The 24,331-nt window shown below is 41.6% G+C and overlaps 1 protein-coding gene across 4 annotated transcripts; it reads right to left on the bottom strand.

The window, feature by feature from the left end:
• Positions 1-391: 391 nt before the first annotated feature.
• AIDA (axin interactor, dorsalization associated) lies at positions 392-23,797 on the bottom strand. Of its 4 annotated transcripts, XM_079969339.1 has the most exons (12): positions 23,520-23,797; positions 15,436-15,505; positions 11,761-11,814; positions 9,140-9,160; positions 8,989-9,043; positions 6,403-6,466; positions 6,070-6,176; positions 4,733-4,744; positions 3,518-3,640; positions 1,745-1,867; positions 1,168-1,285; positions 392-851 (listed from the first exon to the last, which is right to left on the bottom strand). In XM_079969339.1, the coding sequence occupies exons 1-12, from the start codon at positions 23,627-23,629 to the stop codon at positions 755-757; spliced, it is 954 nt and encodes a 317-aa protein (XP_079825465.1). In that variant the 5' UTR covers positions 23,630-23,797; the 3' UTR covers positions 392-754. The 4 variants fall into 4 exon arrangements, with proteins under 4 accessions (XP_079825465.1, XP_079825467.1, XP_079825466.1 ...); XM_079969341.1 differs by lacking the exon at positions 9,140-9,160 and having other exon boundaries at positions 23,520-23,795; XM_079969340.1 differs by lacking the exon at positions 4,733-4,744 and having other exon boundaries at positions 23,520-23,795.
• Between the last annotated feature and the right edge of the window lie 534 nt (positions 23,798-24,331).

Consider the following 24,331-nt stretch of genomic DNA (forward strand, 5'->3'; position numbering starts at 1 on the left):
ATTTCCTTTAATGATCAATGTAGAAAATTCAAGTCAGTAGGCAAACCAGCTGATTATATATATATATCTCAAGCAGCCTTTCTTGTGATCAGCAAATTATTCCTAGTTTGCCTTAGCAAGTGTAAATTACCTATTTATTTTCAGGAATTCAGAAGCACCATGATTCATTTGTAGCTACTTTTGTCCCCAAACTGAAGAAAAACAGGCATATGAAAAGATGAAGGCAATCAAGGGTGCAGCATCCTACTTTGGAGTCTTACTCATGACCAAGTATCTTTTTGTATCAAGTAAATTCAAGTACTTTTTTGTGGGCAGTCACCTTCATAAAATCAATCCATTGACTAGAGAGAGATGCATACTTGAAGAGTTGCAGCAACCATCACGATAATAATTTTGTTGATACTGGCACATCTTTATTGCTGTATCAGGTCTGGCGGATGAGGACTTCCCAACCGCCTTAGTTGGGGTGTTCTTATATGGGTGTAGAAACCAAATTACAAAACTGAACTCTTACAACCAGCCCAATTAGGAAAATTCACAACACGCTTTGGAACATCTGTGATAAAAATATACATTCCAAAGAAAACTGCACCTAGGTGGCAGGGCTTGGCTGCTGATCCACTTGATGTGCGGCAGGTGATGGTCCCATTTGACTTGCTGGGTAAAATGCAGCCATTTCCCCTGCGTCCTGAAGGATGAATGCTACATAAGGCAGCTGCTATGGTTTTGTGGCAAGTGGTTCAGTTCACAAAAGTCACTCTTTGTGCAGTGTTTGATGGAGGTGAAGATAAAGTGGCTTCTTGGTCAACAACTGGAGTTTCTTCCTCTTGAAGTCAGTGGGTTTTTTGTACCTATAATTACATAAAGAACTGTCAGACTCTTTAGTTTAATGATCCTTAGGACATGTGCATGCACACAGTTACGATGAACCTGCCTCTGTGCGCTGCAGCATCCCATGTCAAGATGTATTAGGTTTTGATCATCACTCCCCGGCCATCTTACCTACTAAAAGTTTTAATGCTTTGACAGAGGATGCTCAGCATCTTTATCAGTCTAGCAGACTTTGAGCAGCAATTGCCAATCCAGCATAGCACAAGTAGTTATGTTCTTCAACATGCAAGCAATTAGTAGGATCTGAGTGTACAGCATGTGCCCAAGGTCACTTACAGTTCTATAACAATTGGTCCAGGTTTAATTTCATCCATCTCCATGAAGGCAAAGCACTTGGTGCTGGTGAACCTTTTCTTAGGCTTATAGTGTTTAAATTCAAAGAAAATAGCTGCACCTGAACAGAGGGGAAAAGAATCATTCCTTGAAAGGAGGCATCTAGGATACAGAGGGTGAAGACCCCCAACCACATAGACTCATAGAATTGTAGAGTTGGAAGGGACCATGAGCGTAATCTCGTCCAACCCCCTGCAATGCAGGAATCTTTTGCCCAACGTGGGGCTTGAACCCACGACTCGACTGAGCCATGTAGAGATGATGTAGAGCTGTAGCAACATAGTGCATGTTACATGGCAGAGTGCTTCTTTTTATAGGCTTGGCACAAAGCTGCCTCCCATTAAGCCACACTTTTTGCTTTACGTTATAAAAGGTACTGAGCAATTATTAGAAATACTGTTGTCAGTCTGTCACGAAAGCAAAACATGGAAATGTTCTTCCTCCCCACCCTAGATTTTTGACTTCTGCAGTGGTTCTAAATTCAACTTTGATCAGCTGGTCATATTTCGATGCAACAAACCTTTTGTTAATTTTTCAACATGTTTCTGAATCTCGATGTCCACATTAAAATGAACGTATGTGTCCTCCTTCCTTGAAGCAACTGGTGTGTCCTGCACAGGGGTCAAGTCTATCCCATTCAAATCTGTTAGGAGGCAAAACATGACGTTTTTATCAGGAGAGAGAGCTGTTTCTATTCTTAGAAAAATACAAGGACCACTGCATTAAATTTTGGAAGCCTCCATTTCTGAAAATGTAACAACAGAATTATACATGTTACTAGTGAAAAAAGCATTTGTTTTTGGGAACAGCACAAGAATCACCTTTAGACAAGGCGAGTATCTTACATGACTATCACGTCCAATCCAAAATTGTGTACATAATACCACAAGGAACTGACATATCACACCTATTAGGAATTCTCATTGTGCATCACTTGTTGCAAGAGAAACACGTGCATATGACAACATATTTATTTAGGGTGAAATCCAATGTTGCCATTCTGCTTAAGGAATCCCTTTAATTCAGGAGAAGCATTGACTAACGTAAAAAAAAAAAAAAAGGGAAGACGATTTTTCCTACTCCTTGTTGCAGTATCCTGCACCCCGCCTTCTGCTCCAGATAGCTGAAGGACCCTCCAGTACAGCATGGACAGTGGCCTAGACTGAAGGGGAATTGGTTAAAGAATGCCACTTTTCTAACATTAGCAAACATCTCCACTGGATCAAAAATATTTCTGTAAGTAGAATTGCAGTGTTGTTAATTATGTTTGTATGGCTACTCGGTAAAATATATTTTCTTATAGTGTACGTTCTTGGAAGCTCACAAAATAAAAACAGCATTAATCATTTCCTTTCTTGCATATTAAGACTCAAATTTCATGTTTAAAAAAACTCAAGTAGTTTAAAAGGCCTGGATAAATACAAATATTTTCACCTGGCACTGAAAATACAATGTGGTGGTTGCAGGTGAGGTCACTGCATAACTAGGATATCACCCTCCCTAGTAGTATGCTCAAGGTATATGCTATTTCCTATCCAGGGGTGATTTTGCTACAGAAAATCTGACAGGTTAGATCTGAATGCATTTGCAGTGTATATTTCAGGATATTGTCCAGTAAACTATCACCTACCAGTAACAGTAACAGTAGGCATAACATAAATTCAATTCTGTGAAGGGCACTTTCCAAACACATAATCCACCTTTTTTTTATAAGGTTCAATACTTTCATACCTCAAATGTCACTTAAAGATTTTCAAGAAATCCACAAAATATGTTTCTCTATTTATTCTTTTAGGAACACTTTGTCATTAGCAATTTATATGAAACAGAAAGATACAAAGGTAGACGAGGCTTTTATATATTTGAACACACTTTCATCGTCAGAAGAAGTTAATCTAATAGAAATCTGTCATGACTTGCTGAATGTTAAAAGCCAAGAAAGATTCAAACACTTATGACATGAAAGTGAGCATTCATTTCAAAGTGAAAAGAGGAGCTATGATGTTGAGGACTTAGAAGAAGTCTGGATAAAGCACAACTCCTAACAGACGCAGGATGCCTCTCAAAACCAGTATCTTGGGATACTGGCATGACACAAATGTGTCATTTTTCAGCCCTTCATAAACACTGATTGAGTCAGAAAATGTGTACATGTTGAGGGGAAAAACTACATACTTGCTGTGGGAGTCTTAAGCAATTACTGGCAAGTCTGCTGGCAGCCAGTAGATCAGAAGTGTCAAAGGAACAAAGCTTGACTTAATTGCCTCGCCAACGCAACTAACACAACAACTACCTTTCACACTAACTGTGATATAGGGATCGATGCACTGCCCAGCATCTTTAAGACCAATTTTCTCTATTTTGATAGTAAGCAACGTCATCCCGGGTTCAGATGGCAATCTGGGTAATAATGTACCTGGCAAGAAAATAAGACAAGGGGATGTTAAAGAAACAGAATTATAGCGCTTCAGCACAGTTTCTACCGCTATTTTTATCTGCATTCTGAACCTGGAGGATTCAATCCACTGACTGTATTCAAGGAAAAACGGGGCTGCCTAATGTCAAAGGACCACTTTGAGCCACAAACAAACAGCTATTCATTTGGATCTGGCAGCAAGTCTCATGAGTAAGAAGTCTGCAGGTCCTTTTCGAAGTTCACCATATGGGGAAGGAAGGTACCAGCCACCAGTAATCCAGTACACTTGGATTACAAGGATCAGATATATTATATTAGTACATCTAATCCCCCAAATAAGCACCAAACAGATACACCCATTGTGGGAAGACAAAAGATTCACCTCTGTACCCAAAGACCTTGATTCAATTGAGGTGGGCAGACTTCAGGGGGTTGAGGTCAGCTCTGAGGTCAACTTCATTGCTGTTTAACTGGAACTCTGAGGTCCAGTAATTGGAACCAGGTGTAAAATAGTGGATCAGGGAAATGGCAGAGTCAGATGCAAAATGGCGGCTCAGGGCCAATTAACAACTGTACTCGCAGCTCTATATGGTGATAAACCTGTTATAGATAAGTACAAATCTACATTTGAGTCACCTTAGATAAAGGATACTAACAAAACAGCAACTGGCAAGCAGAGTTTCACAAAGGTCTGATCAAAGGTAACCAATGAATATTATTGTATGTTAGAGTTCAGAAATAAATATCAGCATAAATTTCCTCCTTTTGAAAGAGATAGTACCAGGTATTAATCTGCAGTATCTACTCTTCAAATTACAACCTCCCCCTGCCACCACCCCCAAAATGGAATTAATTTCTTCATGTGACCTTGGTCATATAAAGCAATACGGACGCTTGGAGATGTTCTGACTTTGGGGTTAATTGTGTGGTGGCATGGGCAAAGAGCTCTGCAACATCTAGCATTTGTTGTGGTGGGCTGGATGATTTTACATACAAGAGTTTTCACATCCAAGTGAAAGCACAAGGCCAGTGCTCTGGCCAATATGAACACATTCACAATTAATAGCTGCTCACATTAAGATATTATCATACCTTCATTGGCTCCTGCGTTAGATGAATTATGTAGTATATGGTTACACGATGGAGCCATGCATGTAGAAGACAAGACCACGTACAGTTAGGCAGCACAATAATGCAATAGGGGATCCATGGAAACAAGCAGATTGTACAGGCAAAGCAAGTACAATGAACAGTACAAATTCAGCAAAGCAGCTGATTGAGAATAGCAGTATATAATGCCTCCCGAAATCTAGGTTGCATGAGTCACCTTAAGCCTTTCACATTTAAGCCCTTCTGTAAAAAGTATTTCAACACTATGTTTACACGTATCTACCTATCAATTTTGTCCAGCGAGTGCTGGTGGTCTAAGAGCCATTTCAGACATGGCAATTTGCCAGGAACAGGAAGCGCAACTATCAGGTGCCCTGGACACCTCTAGAGATTCATCAGCCATAGGAGTGGAGCCAAGATCCCAATGGATGCAAGTGATTTTATACTCAAAATGCTTTGCAAATAAGTCACAGTGAGCTACTGTTGGTTCTATCATCTCTTTTAGAACAGACTATAAAAGGCCCCGCACTACCTGGAAAAGTTCTGCTGGACAGCACAATGAGGATGCAATGGAGGCAGCAAAGTATGCCCTCTTTACTGCCTTCACTGCCACTAGGTAGGCTTGATGAGGAGCCCTCACCAGTGTTCGATTGCATTCGATTGCAATTTTCCTCCACTCATGTTTGAGCCGTCTCCTAGCTTCTTTCCTCTGAAATATACCAGGGAGCTAAATGGGCTCCACAAAGTGGGAGAGAGCACTCAGGACAATTGTGTCAACGGCGTGTGCCATTTGGATGTTCAGAGGTCAGCCAGGGCTTTGACAGGAGCGCCAGTCATACCAGCCAGAAAATCCTCCAGAGCCATCTGGAAACCCACTGGATCCATCAGCCTCTGGGGTAGTGTTTTTATAGGATCTTTTATTTTGCATTGTAAGCCACCCTAGGAATTTACTCGAAGGGTGGAATATAAATTCCTACAATAAATACAGTAACTTAGCTGCTGAAGAAAAGCAGATACCTTGTTGACATCTGTAAAATGTTTCCCCTTTTTGGCCTAGTATAAAGAATTCTCCAAAGTTAGCAAACCTATTTCATATCCAACTAGTAACCAATAGTTTATTACTATATGTAAACTATGTGAAAAGAACTTTAGCAAAGCTTCTATGCACAGACTGGTACAGAAGATGTACCAGCTGGTATCCATCCATTAGCTAATGACCATCCAAGTGTGCACCCAAACACTTCTGCAACAAATCTTAACTCCCACATCATCACCCTCATCCTAGTAAATGACATTTGAAGAAAATGGTCCCCTACTACCTGGAATTCTGGCAGGAAACGCGTCTGGAGATCCTGCTCCAGCTCCACCCTCCTCCTCATCTTCTTCAAATTCCAAATCTTCCTCTTCACCAGGTGCTAAGATCTTCCTTTAAAAACACACACACCACAACTGAGGGGTGATTATGCACCTTCATCACTCAATTATTTTCAGATCAATGTGCCTGCAATGAACAGTATCGCTTGAGGAAATATCCGTAGCCTTCCAGAGGGTAGGAAGTAAGAATTGACCTATAACAATTCCCTGTTAGACAATCTCTGGTATAGCTTCCTAAAGCCCTCTCCATATATACTTCTAATTTAGTGGTTGCTTACCTTGGCGGAACAGGCTGAACATCAAAGGGGAATTCTTTATTATAGGAAAGAATATTCTTTAAGACTGTAAGGGAAGACAGACAGTCACCATCAACTATCAAAAAGCCTAATTAGTGTATAAATATTACAGGCAGAGGGTTTCATTCTTGTGCCCTCCCAGAAGACACCTGAAAGAAACAGTGGCTCCTTACATACAACATAACAACAGGGTCACTGTAATTGTCATTTTCACAGTCAACCCCCCCCCAAAAAAAAATTCTGAGTTTTAAGTAAGTAGCATTTCCTACAACCTAATTCATGCAAGAAAAGCAAAGAATGAAAGAAAAAGGGTCAAATGCATGGTTAGAAAAATTACATCCGATCGTATTTTAAATCAATGTCAATGTGAGAGCCATACTTTTTGTCTTTTCATGTTGAAATAGATTGCTCTCTTCTCAGAAAAAATAGCACTGAGAACCAATAGTGTTTCCTTTCATTCCTAGTAAGGCTCAGACAATAATCTCTCGGAAATAGTATGAAGAATTGGTGGTGGTACTTTTATGATTTGTTCCCACACAAACACACACAGTATGTATTTTTTCAATAGAACAATGTCTACTACCATCATGTAAATTAAAGGGGGGGGGGGTTTAAGGCATTGTATACATAGGACTCTTCTCCAGAATAAGATGGAATATCCAGTCCTGATAATATGAACAACTTCTATAAGGTTGCTGAACTTCATGAAGCACAATTAATCGTAGCCCTGGTTACAGATGGACAAGACCTTTGATTTCAAAGTAATGTTTCATATTGTGGTTTTGGATTTACAGCTACACTGTTTACACATACAGGTTCTTTGTTTTTAATGGTTTACCTGTGATTTACCCACACACTGAGAAGTTAAGGAAAGCACTTTGCTTTCATGCTTTACTACAGAAGAATCCAATTTCACCACTGTCCTGTTCAAGAATGGAAAAATTCAGGGCACCTCTCTCTTTTGTGAAAGAGCACACTAGAGACTAAGGCTGCAGTGTTATGTACACATTCCTGGGAATAAACCACAATGAGCAAAGAGGGGTTCAGACTTGCATAGGATCGTGTCCTTAAGTGTTACGAGTGGAGAAAAAAGTAAGTACCAGATTCAGAGCAACATCAATTCAGTCCCCTTTGCCCAAATCAAAATATGACACTACTGTTTTCAAGCTTTCCATGTGTGAAGAAATAGGATTTTCAATCATACTGCATTTGGGTATTGGTTATAAAATTTGGGATGTAAAATACTTGCTCTCGCAGCTCTCTCCTGCATAGGAGGGTCAAAAGTTCACAAGAAGGTTAAAAGTACAATGGAATGTTTCACTCATGAAGTTTGCTTATATTGATTTATTTAAAATACTCACATGCCATCCTTTATTTTAAAAAGTTCCAGGGTAGTTCACTCACAGCCATAGGAGGCTGTGATAGCCCTACCCTCCATGAATTGCATAACTTCCTTTTAAAGCTATCCAAGTTGGTGGTTATCAAAGGCTACTAGGCATGGTGGCTACACATGGTCAGAGGCAGTAGGCCTCTAAATACCAATTGCCAGAAACCAATGGAGGGTAGAGTGCTTGCAGATTTCCCATGGGCATCTGGTTGGCAATTTTGAGAAAAGATGAATCAGCCCTCCAGATGTTTTGGGACTACAACTCCCATCATCCCTAGCTAACAGAACCAGTGGTCAGGAATGATGGGAGTTGTAGTCCCAAAACATCTGGAGGGCCAAGTTTGCCTATGCCTGGACTAGACGGACCATTGGCCAGATCAGTCAATACCTTACATTAAATAAACCCTTTGGATCAAAGAAAGCTACCTGCCAAAGTGGAACCTGCACACTGGTTTGTATTCAACTTACTTCTACTCAGAGTAGAAATATTAAATTAATGGACCTAGGTTAATCATGGCCATTCATTTCAATGAGTCTACACCGCGTAGACATTTCTTGACTAAAACCCATTATGTATCTGCAATAGTCACTGTTCTGGACATGCATTGTGAGTGGCTCACGTAGGCACATAATGGGCAGCTGTCTCAGAGGAGGGATAATCTATCTTTACATCAACAGTGGCTGAATGATCCATACACATCCCCCTCCTCCAAGCAGAAGCCGATTGTGCTGGAAGGGCAAACAGCCAGTGAATCATGCACAGATGCAGTGGAAATCTGTGCTGATATGTTCAGTTTAAAGGTAACTTTTCGTTTAATTAATTTCTCATGATGCATTAACATCTTTTTCACAGCATTCGTTTTAGGAAATTCTGGTCTAGAGAGTTGCTTCATCACTTGCCTGACGGAACAGCATACTTGGAAGATTATTTTCCTGGAAAAAACCTATCAGCTCCTAGCTGCTTACCAATAGAAACTTTATAGAACTGTTTGGAATACATTTATAGCAATCAGGAGCCCAAGCACCTAGATATGAAAACCAAGACCATCTTGTGGGCCCTCCAAATTCTTCTTTGTGGTGCATAGTAAGAGAAGCCAGAATATCACAAAAGCACAGCTGACTTAACACCATCCCACACTGACACTGCTTTTAAATTATTCTTGAAATTAAAAGATACTTACTTGGTTCTAGTTTCTTCAGATCCTCTAGCTTAAATTCTTCCTGGGACTGTGTAGACTAAAAGGAAAGTAGTATTACATATCTGTATCTACTATCCATTGCTACAGCCAGTTACAATGGTAAAAGTAGTGCTGGTTTTGCATTTTGTTCTACCTCTTGTTTCCTGAAAGGGCCCTGTATTTCAAAGAGAAACTAACTGTTAGTTCTTTGGGTACCTTTGAACTTCATTGTTTACCTAAAGGGAAAAAGTTATTGAGACACAAAATCCTGCTGATGTAAAAAACTGACTGGAAAACATGTTGAATTATCAGCATGTCTTTAATGCATCAAAAAAGACAGCATTCTCTCCAGCTTCTTGAAGATTCATTAAGGCATTAGAAATAGAAAAAATAATTTCCCTCGTGAGTCTTAAGCAATATCTGCTCTCTTTTCAAAAATTGAATATGGTACTAATGTCCAATCATTTTCCATATTAGATCCACTTTATCACACACACACTGGTCCCTTATATATTTTAATTAAACCACAGGGCGGGAATTTTTGTGTATGTTAAGACCACCAAAATTCAGGGCAGGGTTTACAGGACTAAACTGTGGCCTTTCAGATGTTGTTTGACTCCCAAATCCAATCATCCCTGACAAGTAGTCATGCTAGGGATGATGGGAGTTGGATTCAAACATGATATGGAGAACTGCAGGTTACAGGACTAGAACCAGGACAAAAAACATTAAGGATTATGGATGTGTTTTAATTGCTCATGTGGTCAGACCAGGCCAGAGGTGAAGAAACCAGTGATAAGATGTCTGATCGGGCAGAACTAAGGTGGGGCCTTCTGCCAAAATAACTTTACAAGGAGAAGATAGCATAGATCAAGACTGGAGGGCAACGCAAGTTATAGACCAGGAAGAAATAAAGGCTGCAGCGAACACAGGACAGCAGCAACAACTAGTTTACTAGTCACTGCATTTAATTAATTAAACATCCTGGTGATGCACACATATTATATTGCATGGAGACCTATTGGCAATCTATATAGATATCAAGAAGTAATTATGCTGGTGTTGAAGGCAAATAATGACACATTTGCTTAAGACTGAAGTATTGGCATGTTGAAACAGCATGCAATTTAGTAGTATGTACTTAAAAGAAAGCAATGACACTGTAGACTTTGGGTTGATTTGTTTAAAGTCAGAGCCCAGCGAAACATTATACTCACTGTGAGAAAAATATAAGCCACGGTCTAAAGGCTCCCTCAACAGGAAAGCTGAAGGAGCTTGTCCTTATGTCAAACTGAAGGGAGAGAAATCCACAGGCAGCAGGCTTATCATCTCTACTTTTCTTTTTAACAGCTATGAGAGATTAACTGAGCAAGATAACCAGAGACAGAAGTCTGCCCGCTGGCCAGCAGAATTTCTTCACCTCTCGGTGTGATATCAAGGCAAGCACCTCCAGCTCCTCTTGACTACGGGGAGGAAGTCTTCAGAAATCTCAGTGACTAGAACCTGGCTGCTTTTCTTATAGCAAAGGAAACATACAGCCATGTATCACACTTCTCAGTTCTATTTTTTGTGCTCCAGCAGTAAAGCATACATATGCTTTGCGTGCAGAAGGTCCAAAGTTCAGTCCCTGGTGTCTCTAGTTAAGAGGATCTCAGATACCAGGGTTGAGACCTCTGCTTGGAGAAATTGAACCAGTCACAGAAAAGTAGACTATAGACAGTTGCATGGTCTGGCTCAGTATAGGGCAGTTTCACATTGAGAATTTCAGCATAAGCCCAAAGGGCTTCACTCCTGTACTGGTTGTAGTAAAATGATTATGAAACAGGTTTCAGTTTGCACTACTTTCTATTGTGATCTAACATGTCAGTAGGAAAGGAACTAAAGTTTCTCTGAAGTATATATGAGAGTGATGTTGTTACTTTTTCTTGCAGAGTATCTATAGGAGAAAACTTAAAAGGTGAAGAAAAGCAACAAATAAAACTAGACGTCATTCTCATCCTAGACCAACTCCAAGATACATCACTACTAGTGAAGTGATCAGTCTACTTTACTTTGTTGTTCATGGGACAAGAGCACCTTTGTGAGTAGCCCCCTAAGAACTTCAGTGATATTTAGGAACAATTCGGTGAGATTAACATGGAAGTATTGAAAATACAGGCAGAAACCTTCAATATTCAGAAGCTGTTTTAAGAAGAACATTGATCAACCAGAGGAGGGTAGTCAGAACGGTGAGGGGTTTGGAAACTAAGATTTATGAAGACTGACAGAAAGAGAGCTGAGTGTGTTGAGCCTGGAGAAGATAATATTAAGGAAATAAGTGATAGCAATCTTCAAATATGTAAAGAGCTTTGATGTTCCAGAGGGCTAGAGACAAAGAATGCAAATTGCAAAGAAGACTTCAGCTAAGCATTAGGAGAAACTTGCTAACAAAAAGCAGTTTGTCAATGGAACAGACTGCCCTAGGAGTGATGGCATCTCTGCTGGAGGTATTTAAGCATATGATTGTCAGGAATGCTGTAGCTCCATTCTGAATTGAGCAGGAGGTTGGACCAGAAGACCTCAAACAGTCTCTACAATTCTATGATTCTATTCTCAACCACTGCTTAATTTTATCTCTCCTTCTGCTTCTGATTCCCTGTAATAAGTGGCTAACAGAGGAATAGAATACAATATATGTAACAAGCCATCTTCCCATAGATAGTGTCTTTTATTTAACATTCATTGAGACCCACAAAGAAACTGGAAGTCATAAGGTGAAAACTGAATTAACTGTACCTGCAAAGCTGCACTCCTGAGTTCCAAACATGTTGCGATCTTTGCTAAGGTTTTCTGTAAGTGAGAGGAGAAAGTTAACTTTTTTTTTACTAACAGAATATTTCTTTTCAAGCTCATGTACTAAAGCAGCAGCAATTCAGTTGTGTGTGTAAAAGATGGAAGAGACGGCAAAGTGCCTATCTAAGTGTAGAGGCAGAAATAGCGGGCAAGAATATTCTGTGTTCCTAAGAGCTGTTTCCCATATGCAGCCACACTCCTGCACAAAGATATACATTTTATTATGCAAGTTCAGCTGTGCAACACGTGTAGTTTGAAAGCAGAATGACAACCAACTTCCAGACTGAGCTAAAAGAGACCACATCTTCATAGATGAACGCAAATCAGAATATATTAAATTCTAATATGAGACTCTTCCCAAATACAGTGTTGTAAACAAGAGGGCTAAAGATGTTCTCTTCTTTTTCCTCCACCCACATTCCTTCCCACTCACCCCCTGCACTGAGCTAGAGGCAACTGAGGTATCAGTCTGCTTTCCTTTCCTGGCTTAACAGCTAGGCTTACAGCCCTATTTCTTCTCCCCAAATTAGAGCATTACAGCTGCTTGAACTTGCCAGCTGCACTTTGTTGTGGAGCAGAAAGCTTTGAGATGTGTTAGAAGGCACTTGAGAGTTGAAGAATGATAATGCACTCAGATTTGCTTGGGAGAGATTTAGAGTCACAAGGAATAGGCCTGGTTTGTTATTTTTTAAAGAAAGAAACTGAGATCTATTGAATGGTGGCAAGATACCAGCAAGCATTATTCATAGCTATTTCTCAGGAACCACACCCAACACTAACTTTTTTTAAAAGAAAAAAAAACCCAAATCCAAAACACTACAGCTAGATACAGCTAATGTTTTTCCAAGTGTTGCTTTCCCCAACGAGATGCTTCATTTTTCAGCAGGGAAAACATTTACCACATTAAAAGCATTAAAGTTGTAATGTCCTTGCAAGTGAGAATCTTTGTCCACAATTTAAGTTAAAACTGAATCTTAAGAGTGTGCTATTGGATATGTTAACCATTAGCTCTGCTGTGCAAGTAATGTTTGTGCTACTGCACATGTTTTTCATCCAAATTGAATTTTGCTTTGTTAGAGCTTTAAGTCTATTTGCTAGTAATCAGCTATAAGTACGGTATGTTTTAACAAAGTGATAGTTTGCAGTGAAACAGGATTTTCATGACTTGATACTGCTAAATGTAACAGAAAGATCAAGACACAACCCCCCTTTTACAAGAGCCAAGAACTCACCATGGGAAGAGAGGTGTGACCAGTAAAAAGAAATTAAACAACAAATTAAATTAAACAACTAGTGAAATTTCTATTTCATTTGACTTTATGTCCTCTATGATGCACAGAATGACACAACGTCCATTATGCCCACACCTGGCCTTCCTATAGAGTTTGTACCTAGAGATAACCATGTTACACTGGTTCTCTCCATTCCACCAGGTTTCTGTTATGCCGATTCTATCTATGCTTGCCTTCAAGACCATGCACTCCAGCTGACCCATCTTGGTTTGGTGGATTCTAGTATTAATGACTGAACACAGTTTCTCTCTCCAAATGTTTCTGGCACTTGAATATTTAAAAAAGAGAGAGATGTGGCTGAAAAGTTCTCAATCTAATTCCAAACCCAACTCCATTCCATTTAGCCACCTATCCACTTCTCCCTAAAGAAACGCATCATTCATTTGCTTCCTGACCCTGCCTTCTTAGAACATCAGAACCTGAATGCTTTCTTTGCTCCTGTTCCCCCCACCCCTGAACACCTGAACATCAGAAATTTATGCACTGAGATGGCAGTGTCCAGGGAAGACCCGCCCCCTTCTAATTGCCACGTAGCAATTTGCTACTCTAGATAGGAAGAAGACTCTCTTTACATTAAAAAATAGTCCAAAACAAAGCTGGTTATTCTTTCAGAGATTGTATCTTGACATTTAAAGCAAGATCCATTAAATCTCATCATTTTGCAATGATAGTTGTAAAATCGTCACAGCAGATATAAACATATAGCACTTATAACAATGAAGAAATGTCCTTGGCATTAACACCTGCTGGTTCTGCCTTTATCCACCCATCACTCTTTTGATTAAGATGGACCATAGATCTAACCAAAACTTTTCAGAGTGCACATTGGCTTCCCTATTGTGAAGAGTGTGAAGATTATACTTCCATGCTATCCTAGAATGTGCCTTGAAAGGCAGGGAATTAATCTCCCAATCCTCACCATGCATACTCTTATATAAGATCCATTTGAAGGCTCTACTACACAATGGCAGGGATTCAACAGAGCCCTAGAGTAGAAGACATTTCCATTCATACAAAGGGAGACCGCCAATCTGCTGATCCTTCCTTCAGCTATAGTCCTCATATTTCATGGTGTTCTGAGAAGCAATTTAAAAAAAAAAAATTTTGCAGGGGGGACTGCAGTAGGAAGAAGAGAGGAGCTCTGTTCAAGAGCAAAATTTTGTCTGTTGTACTTAAGGCCAGGCAGAGTCAGTTAAGCAATATGGAGACTCAATCAAAACTATTTTAGCATACATTTTTTCCTAATTTAGGTCTGGAAGCATTTACCTATTAAGTGATTCAAGCTCCAAATCTCAGTGGACAAGTTACCCATACACATTCACTTCTATCACACATCATAGCCCCAAGGCTATGATAAACCCTGATTGGTATTGATTTAGAAAATCTGTTTCATCCAAGAGAGCCTGGATTTGGTTAGCAACCACTTGCTCAAGAACTATGTACAAGAAGGGGACATAAGTAACTGGCTGGCAGCTGTTTAAATTTTGTGGATCCAGGGAAGGCTTAAAGAGTGGTTTTACCACTGTATCCTTTAAGCAGACAGGGACCATTCTTTCTGGTAAAGAGGCATTAATCACATCTGGCCCAACTAGCCTTCCCTTCTTTATTAGTTTTTATCAGCAATGAAGACCAAAGGTACAGACCCACACCAATCCAAGCACCTTGTTCACATCCTCAAACCATACCAACTGAAGTTCATCCAACAAAACAAGACAAAGCAGTGTTCTGGATCCCTCTTGAGATTCACCTGCTATGAAGTCAAGGTCCAGCAGATGCAAGTAATTTTATCCTCAAAATGCTGCACAAACAAGTCACGGTGAGACACCATTAGTTTTACCACCTCCATCAGGCTAGAGTATAAAACGCCCTGTACTACACAGAAAAGCTCTGCTGAATGATGCAATGGAGGCAGCCAGGTTGGCCTTCTCATTAACAAATTGTGAATGGAAAGATTTGGTTTAAAGCCAAAATGTCACCTGTATAATAAAATGAATGAATTTTCAATGGCCTGGCTAACTTGTTGGTGCATGGTGAAGCAGGGATCTCCTGCTTAGCAATGAGAGTACTTTCTATCTATGGTAATCTATGTTAAGTTTCTTTGAACAAAATTTATTCTCCTGAAAGCTGAATGCCCAAAGCTTTAGAGGGCAGGTAATGTCAAGGCAGTTTTCAGACATTCACTGCCACACAAAACCCAATATTTTTAAATGGCTGCCCAGATAGTACTTCCTCTTTTCTCTTTACCTCCACCCAAAGACTGCAAGGAAAGGGTTAAAAACTATTTTAAAGAATATTCCACCACCAATGAACATACACCATCATGTACCTTTTGATCTTCTGTGAATTCTGAGTTGTTGGGTTGAGACTGGGCCTCTTTCTGTAGATGCCTTGCTAATCTGGAAAGAGGGGAGACACATAGTGAAATTTAGGGTCATAAAAAGGGTAACTGTGCTCTTAAAATTCTTAAAAACAGGTTTAAACAGGAACCTGTATTTTTTATGTTAAGAGGCAGACGGTGTTCTCAGTAATGAAACAGCATGTATATTATATAGTGTTAAGAAGGTATACAAGAATTGAAATAAGGACAATCAAACCAAGATTTAAAAACATGCACTTCTGCAAACATTTTCACCTAGAACTAATTGAGACATACATTAATTAGCCACCCAATGTTTCTTATGCTTATGCTTGGAAAACACAACTATATTGGTCTATGTTGCTTCCATCATTACATTCTGCATGGAAATTCTTACTGCCATTAATGCAACTCCCACCTATGATGTAAGTTCTGAGTAAATAAGAAATTGTAAAACTACTACTGTACATCTCAACCAAACCCCTAACACCTGTTACTATTCTCTGTAAAAAGCCATAGTATATCCATACCATTTAGCATCTCTGTAGGTCAAGTCCTTATCAGAGAATGACAGAAATTGCTTTATATTTGAGGAAGCATTTATGTGATCAAGGGCACCAAAACACTCTCAAAACGAGATCCCTGTTCCTATCATTTTTTAAATCTATAATCTGACTTGCAGGAAAGTTGAGTTTGAAGCAGATATACAACTTCCAATGCACTTTCTAAGCAGATGCAATCAAACCAAGGGGTTACGTAACATACAGGGAACTGAAGTTATGCTGTTTCATGTAACAGATAATGCAGACTCCAGGCAACTTAATCCAAGTTCACACAAGTGGCAGGAATTAGGGCTAGGATATAAACAAAAGTACGCCCAATAGTGCTTCCGAATCTCTGCCTCCCAACAGCAGCTACCCACCCTTGTTGGCAATGCCCCAAAAGCTGCACCCGGAACTGGGAAGCTTCACAACAGCTAAGGTACTAGTGTAGTAGAGCAGCAGGCAGTGGCAACCTGTTGGAGGTGTGCCTAAAGGTCTTGCTGGAGCCTGCTGAACATCAGGTTATTGGAGATTCCTTGGAATAATGATCGAGAGCAATAAATTCATCCCAATCTAGACTATGAATTTATACGATCTGTTTCTACCTGCCACTATTTCAATCAAAGCTAAACAATTTATACTTGCTTCCAAAAAATACTCATACAGAAGCGGGCTGTTGGCAATTCTGTTTAGTAATCAGTAAGGTGGTAACATGTGGAACATGTGAAAAAGTTCATTATTATTATTGAGAAAGGGTCAAGATGAGACAAAATTCATTTAGCAGGAATCTACCTAGGAGCAGGAGCAATAAGAAACCCCTCTTATTTTTACTGATCTTTCCTTACATGACCTCACTGGCTGTGTTACAGGGTAGAAAAGCAATTATTGTATATCTGGCTAACGGCCTTTGTGAACTGTGTACCCTAGAAACCTTTGCAACACACAGCAGCTCCCCAGCAAGGAAACCAATGTGCACAGGGCTAGTTGAAGACAGAAAGCTTGAAAATGGTTGCCACAGCTTACAGGGATTCTGAAAGTATGTACCAATATTCTCCCAAGTCTAAAATAAATAAGATTGCACCTCTGCCTGTGTGGCAACAAAGACAGAGCTAATGCTTGCCTCAGGGAATGGGCCATGCAGGTCAGTGGCAAACAGCAAAGTATGTGGCATGCCCCAAATCCCCCAGCAAAGAAGCCCAAGAAAATGCAGAAAACAGGTTGTTTTGCCTGGTCACCCACAGATTTATTCAACACACTAAGTTAAGGGTAGGGATACTCAGGCCCAGGGGTCAAATGTAGCCCTCTGGGCCTCTCAATCTGACTCTCTCCAGTTACATACCCTGTCCCCAAAGCCACACACCCTAACAGCCTTGCTTCCCCACCCTCCTTGAGTGCCTTTGCCCGGCTGGAATGTGCCCTTGAACTCTGATAAAGATTCTTGCTTGCCTGGATGGAGGATATAGAATTGGGTATGTGTGTGTAAGGCTGGTGCATTAAGGTAAAATTTACAATTACTGTTCTGCACACTCTTCCCTCCAGGTCACTTGAAAGGGGATGTGGACCTCAGACTGAAAAAGTTTCCCTAGCCCTGCAGTAAATGGAAACAGGGCATCAATTTTCCACTTTAAAAAACAACAACAAACAAAAGACAGTGGAAAGCTTTTATACCCATCATGCAGGCCAACCAAAAAGGTGGTGTGAAAAAAAGATCAGAAAAGGCTTGCCTCTCTCCTCACAACTGCATACCCCTCCATGAGAAATCCTTCAAATTATGGGGGAAATGTAAGCCTACACAGCACATGGCCTGTAACACATGATTTCAGATAGTAGCATTTTTCCAGATCAACCATCAGACCATTTGGTATTTATGTTACCTATATGCTGCTTCCAGTAATGCACAAAGCCAAGAGATGTAAATGCTGCAGAGGAAGCACCTCTTTTCTAAGGTGCTTGAAGAAGTAGATGGACCAAGAGTTCAGTCCACTTTTCGTCATGGCCCGAGTTGCAGTACTAACTTTGCCAGGAGCTATAGGCTCTGGTTCCTCCTGAGTGTCAAGCTTCTAAACCTCTTGTGTAATGGAATAAGAGATGGGAGACAAAAAAAAAGCAAGGTGGGGAAATGCTAGAGATTTTGGAGGTATGTAGTTGAGAAGGCAAAAAGGTGTTTGAAGATCTTAGGCAGGCTTCCTCAACCTTGGCCCTCCAGATGTTTTGAGACTACAATTCCCATCATCCCTGACCACTGGTCCTGCTAGCTAGGGATCATGGGAGTTGTAGGCCAAAAACATAGGTTGAGGAAGCCTGATCTTAGGTACATGGAAAAATATGACTTCATTAAAGTAGTACTACTTTGCTTATATAAATTAAATGCATAGCATACAGCATACATTTGAAAGAGACAATAAATCCCTTTGCAGGGTTATACAACCCTGTAAAGTGACAAGGGCTATCAATTTAACAGCAAGAAAAACAGTGAAATGATCTAAACTTGCAAATGGAAACTCATACTTACCTACCTGGAAAGATACAAAGAAAGCTGCACCCAGTTTATGTTGCCAAACAACTCTACAAATCTAAGTGGAACAATCTTAACAATATATATTAACTTTCTAATTCTGTACATGTACTATAAACTGTCAATTTTGCAAGATTTCTATACAAGCATACAGTGATTTCTGTCCAGCACACCCTCTTTTGCCTTTCTGAAGTATGAGATTTGTGATTTCATTTCAAAGATTGAATTTGCTCATCTTAAACCTAAATGATGTTTAGCCAGAAGAGCAAAGACTGTCCCTACCCATCTATAAAGCTACAAAAAATATATAATATGAAGAGGTGAAACCTGACATTTTAGGAGGGATAGCAAAGGAACAATTCTCAAAGTGGGTTTTAAGCGTGTCTTATTTTCACCTTTGATATTATGTGTTTGTATGTTTTGTGACTCACCCTGAGAACTTTTTATGATGAAGTGCAGAATGTAAATGTAAAAATAATATAAAATCTAGCAAAGTTGATTGCTCTTAAAAACCATTTTAAGGGAACGAAGTTCAGCGAACACCAAAATTTTAAAACAGTGCCTTTAAAAGCATCCCATCCAATATTCTAAAAGAGATAAGTACTTAATGTTTTCCCCACTTACCTAAAATTTTCAATTTCCCCATGTAGGGCTGCAAACAGGAAAAAAGTTTTGCCCCTCAATATTCCCAGGCCTCCATATTGCTGCAGAACAGGAATGGGCAATCTGTGGCCCTCAGTCTAATTTCAAAAGGTCCCTGCAAGTTCACACTTCTAGCAAGAGTGCTGTGGCCTGCTCAGTTGAGCAAGTCCTTGGCAGTATGAAAAAGGAGAATGGAAGAATGGTCCCATCTACTTTTTGCTCCAGCCCCATCTACCATCATCATAGAATGAAGCCCTTGATACGCAAAAGGTTGCTCAAATCTGTCAAAGAACCTAACAGTTCTTGAGGCACCATTTCCAATATTTTAAAGATGGGAAGCTAAGTTGGGAGCTGGCAAGTTATCCAAAGGCACACCATGAGTCAAACTGGCAAAACTGCAACTCTGAGTGCATGAGATTTGGATGCAAATCCAAATCCACCCACAGGATTACTCTGCCCTATTTTTGTCCTAGAAATACAGGACCACATTTACCATTTCTAGCTTTCACCATTACATCTCTTAGGGCAGGTTTGCACACTCATATCGAGTGAAAGTAGTGCAGTAGACAGCCCTGAAATACAGTTCAATGAAAAGGGGTGTTATGCTCCACCACTTAAGCATCTGCCAGGGGAAAAGAGAGTCACACTGTTACTACTGCTTTCTGACGAGACATTAGTGATGAGGTTCATCACTTCTGCTGCCTGGTTTATCCCCTCCTTCAAAAACCTGTGAAAGTTTTAAGAGGCAAGGCAAAACGGCTAAATTCCTATCGCAGAACCATGTGCATGGTTTTCCAGGAAAGTCTGAAACTAATGCATCCTGCACAAACCAAATCAATTTAACAAGAAAAAATTATTGGAGTTCCACAAGCCTACCATGAAACCCTACAGCATTTTCCATGTAAAATCTATATTAAGTTCCATCGCAAATATAGAAATGAACCTTTATTTGCACAGACCATCTGATGCAGTACTGTACTTGGCATCTCTAGTGAATTGTCCTCTGTATTAACATTTTACAGGCAATTCCAGTGGAGACCTAGAACAACTCCAGCAAATGTCAACAGCAGGTATTTAAGTGTCTTCTTACTTGACAACCTGCATGATATATAAAAAGTGATACATGCTCATAAATCAGTAACGCCAACTGCAAATCAGTGGCAGCCAAAGGTAGCTGAAACCAGTGGGACTGCAAGGAAGTCACAGAGGGGTGGCCAATAAGGCCATGGGGACATAGCCAAGTTGCACTGGTTTTCTCACTATCCTCCTCCCTTGCAAGGATATAGTGGACATTTAAGTACAGTATTGCCTTTGTACAACTAACTTCTTAGTGCCTAACTAAACTGAAAAGTGTCATACTTTAGGTTCAGAAGCAGTCACAGTTGCTTTTCTCCTAGAAGAAAAGTTGCATGGCCTCCATCTGTTCTGGTTCTCTTGTTTTAGTTGTATAAATACTTTGTTGTTGTTGTTGTTGTTGTTGTTGTTGTTTAGTCGTTTCCGACTCTTCATGACCCCATGGACCAGAGCACGATATTTAGTACCTAACTAAATGTCTTATCTTTAAAATTATTTATTTATATACCACACTTTCATATGTCACAAGCAGCTGCAACTTAAAAGCACAACTCTAGAATAAAAACAGTAACAACTTGAGGCACCTCAGTAAAAGCTGTTCGACAGTGGAATTTGCTGCCAAGGAGTGTGGTGGAGTCTCCTTCTTTGGAGGTCTTTAAGCAGAGGCTTGATAACCATATGTCAGGAGTACTCTGATGGTGTTTCCTGCTTGGCAGGGGGTTGGACTCGATGGCCCTTGTGGTCTCTTCCAACTCTATGATTCTAAAAGCTGGTAGGCGAAGAATCTCAGGTTCAAAAAGACCAGTGCAAACCTTGGTTCAAAAGATATGCCTGCTGTGACAATGTCTGCTGTGGGTTCATGCCACAATAAATGTACATTACTCAGAAATAAGCCCCACTGAATTCCATAGGGATTGCTTCCTGATATGAACAGAATTGCAGTATGAATTGGTAAGACTTTTTTAAAAAGTGCCACAAAGGACTGTTAACTAGGGATCCCATAAATTTCCAGAACTATGAAGAGACTATTCCCCTCCTCTGGCCAATCACTATCTCTTAGCCTAACCAAGCTCTCGGTGTTGTGGATACAAAATGGGGAAACTGAGACCCATGAATGCTACCTTGAGCTCCTCTGAGCAGCAGTGGGGAACTGTGTTCAGCCTGAAGGCCCAGAAGGGAATGTTCTGAGGGTCAGTTTGTTCTAAATTATTATTATTAATATTAGTAGTAGTAGTAGTTTATACCCTGCCCATGTACCCCCTCCCCTCCATGAGCAGTTCAGAGAGTGGCAACACAAGAATGGGCCTTTTCTAAGGTGGTTCTGTTTGTAGAACGCTCCCTCCAGGGAGGCTCACTTGATGCCTTTATTACATATCTTTAGGTGTCAAGCGAACACATTTCTCTTCTCCCAGGCCTTTGGCTAATTAAACAATTTATGGCCTGTAAAGCAAGATGAGCACCACAGCCCCAGAGTTGTTCGTGACTGGACTTAACTTTACCTTTTTATGGCTTTTTAAACTGTGTGTAGGGGGTGCTATTGTTTTGTTTTTTGCTATGTTGTGTGGGTTTTTTAATATTGTAAACTGCCCTGTTATTCTCAGATGAAGGGTGGTATAGAAATTTAATAAATAATAATAACTGGGTCACCGTACTCTGATTAACAATGATGTGGTGACATGGCATATACTAACAAGGGGAGGCCTAGAACAAGCTTCAGTGTATGTCAACAGAGGGCATATAACTGATTCTATACTTCACACCTAAATGGCACTCAAAAAGGGATACTCCTATGTTGTGGGAGGGAGAGAAAAAGATTCTGAAGTAACTTGTAATGCACAGCGAATAACTATTTGAAAGATGAAGGGCACATGCTCTAAGACAAGACACCAAAGAATTATTAATCTCATTCTGTGAGGTCAATGGGTTTTTAAGACTTCTTTTTCTTGAACTGGAGCCCTCCCCATGCCATACTGACTGGAAGTCACCTAGACACTTTAAAAGCTGTTTGCGGTATGGCAGGGAGGATGTCAGCTGTTTGAATAGGAACAAATTTAACTGAAAGCCCCTTGCATGAGTTTAAGGCTTAAGCAGCTCTCTTGGATCTCAGCCTGTCTTCTGGCTTTTTGCAGATTTGATTCAAGTCAAGAACAGCAGTCATAATTGCTTCCCAGCAAGCTATTAATATTATGCAGCAGTCCCCAAGTGCCAGCTGGGTGCCGATGGGCGAAACATGAAAGCTTGGCAGGAAAGAAAAGGTGGGTCTATCCGATTTTTATGGAGGGTAGGTATCTAATTGGCAAGCACGAATCTCCACGGCACGGCATCCAAAGCACCTGCACCTGCAGAAACCCTTCTTCCACAGATGGTTTCTAGAGTTGCAAGAAGCCCTGTGCCACAGCACATCTGGCAGCTCCAGCGAGGGCTGAGAGATAGTCGCAGCATCCAGATTAGCAATGTGGACAACAACAGGTGGCTCCCAAAGGCAAAACTTTCGCCAGACACCACACAACTGGCAAACACATAGATGTGCCTGGGGAAGCAAGACAACGTTAACAAAATCATTTAGTCTTATTTCTAATGTTAACTTTAGGTTTCAGCGCAGAACACACACACACACAGAGAGAGAGAGAGAGAGAGAGAGAGAGAAAGAGAAAGAGAGAAAGAGAGAGAGAGAGAGAGAGAGAGAGAGAGAGAGAGAGAGAGAGACCCAGGGCGGAGATATCTCCCCATCCTTCCTTAAGGCTTCAAAGCTCAATGTTGGAGGCAAATATTTAGAAATAGAGATAGGAGTGATCTAGTTCAGCAGCCCTTCCCACAGCTCCCCAACTCCTCAACTGAAGACGGCCTCATCTTCACCCACAGGCAACCCCCCCCCGGGACCTTCGTGGCCCTACCCCCCCCCCAAACCCCCCCCCCCCCACAACAATCCTCCTGAAGTGAAGCATCGACACATGGGCTCCAAGCACGCAGAACCTCTTGCAGCCTTCAGACCCCCCCCCCGCCTCCATCTCCTGAGGAACGGGAGCCTCTCAGCTCCTCAGCCCCACCCAGAGCTTTTTCGATGCTTGTGCCCTTCGGGTCACCACCCTCGGCCTCCGCCCAGAAGCGCCAGACCCACCCAGGCGCCCGCAGCCCTCCAAGTGCCTTCGCCCCAGCCTCAACTTCTTTGCCCCACCCAGTGCCGCCCGCCGCCTCTCTCACCCGCCGCCGCCGGGCTGCCCAGCCCTTCGGAGCCGCCTCGCCTCAGCAGCCCCAGGCGCCGCCGCCCACCCCGCACTCACATCTGATACTCGTCTATCGCCTCCACGAGCTGCCCCCAGGAGTCGAAGTCGGTGCCTTTCCTGAAACTGGCGCCCCAGCGCTGCAGGAGGCTCCGGGCCGCTTCCGACATGGTCCCAGCGCAGCTAGGGCACCATTTTCACCCCCGGGGCCGCGCGCCAGGGGGGGGGGGAGGAGGAGGAGGAGGAGGGCTCGCGCCGGGCAACCGCCGCTCCGTCCAAAGCCTGCAGCACCGCTACTCAGTCACCGACCAAGCCCATCTGCCACCGCAACCAAACCTGGCGGCCGCCTCTGGGCCGGCTCCGCCTCCCCGCCATCAGGCTCGGTTGTGCCCGACCCGCCTTCCTTGCTCTGCTCTCGGGCGCATTTAGAGCCGCGGTGACACTGGCGAGCGAGCGTCGGCTTTGGATGCGCCGGGGCCTCCCGCCAGTCCGTTGTTCCCACTCCGGAGTAAAACCGCCTTGAGGTCAACGGGGCTTAACTCCCTGGTCAGTGAGCATATAAAAGACGGCAACCTAAAGAAGGCGCTGCTGGGTTTACATGCTCGCTGGGCTTTCCCAAGGAAGCCAGGCAGAAGCAAGACAGCATTTCTTGCGGGAAATATTTATTCATTTCTATTTCTATGTGCGCACGCAAGCGATCATTGTTATTCCATGTCAAAAATTGGGAGAGGGTGGCTTTTAGGACAGCCCTCCAGTGTAGTCTGATGTCCCTTTCCCCATACTGGCAGGTGAGCAGTTGAGTAAGCGCATGAGACCATAACCCAGCAGTGTAGTCCAGGCTTAGCATCAGGCGTAATTGCGCATCTAATGCA

This window comes from Podarcis cretensis (genome assembly GCF_951804945.1).
Source record: "Podarcis cretensis genome assembly, chromosome: 3".
Lineage (NCBI taxonomy): Eukaryota > Metazoa > Chordata > Lepidosauria > Squamata > Lacertidae > Podarcis > Podarcis cretensis.

What these genes read in the sequence shown, in the direction of transcription:
- AIDA (XM_079969339.1), bottom strand. Translation starts at nt 23,629, where the DNA reads ATGTCGGAAGCGGCCCGGAGCCTCCTGCAGCGCTGGGGCGCCAGTTTC. An exon ending in GCGATAGACGAGTATCAGAT is followed by an intron (nt 15,506 to 23,519) that starts GTGAGTGCGGGG and finishes CCCTCTTTCCAG; the next exon opens with ATTAGCAAGGCATCTACAGA. An exon ending in TCTGAAGAAACTAGAACCAA is followed by an intron (nt 6,467 to 8,988) that starts GTAAGTATCTTT and finishes CTTCCCTTACAG; the next exon opens with TCTTAAAGAATATTCTTTCC.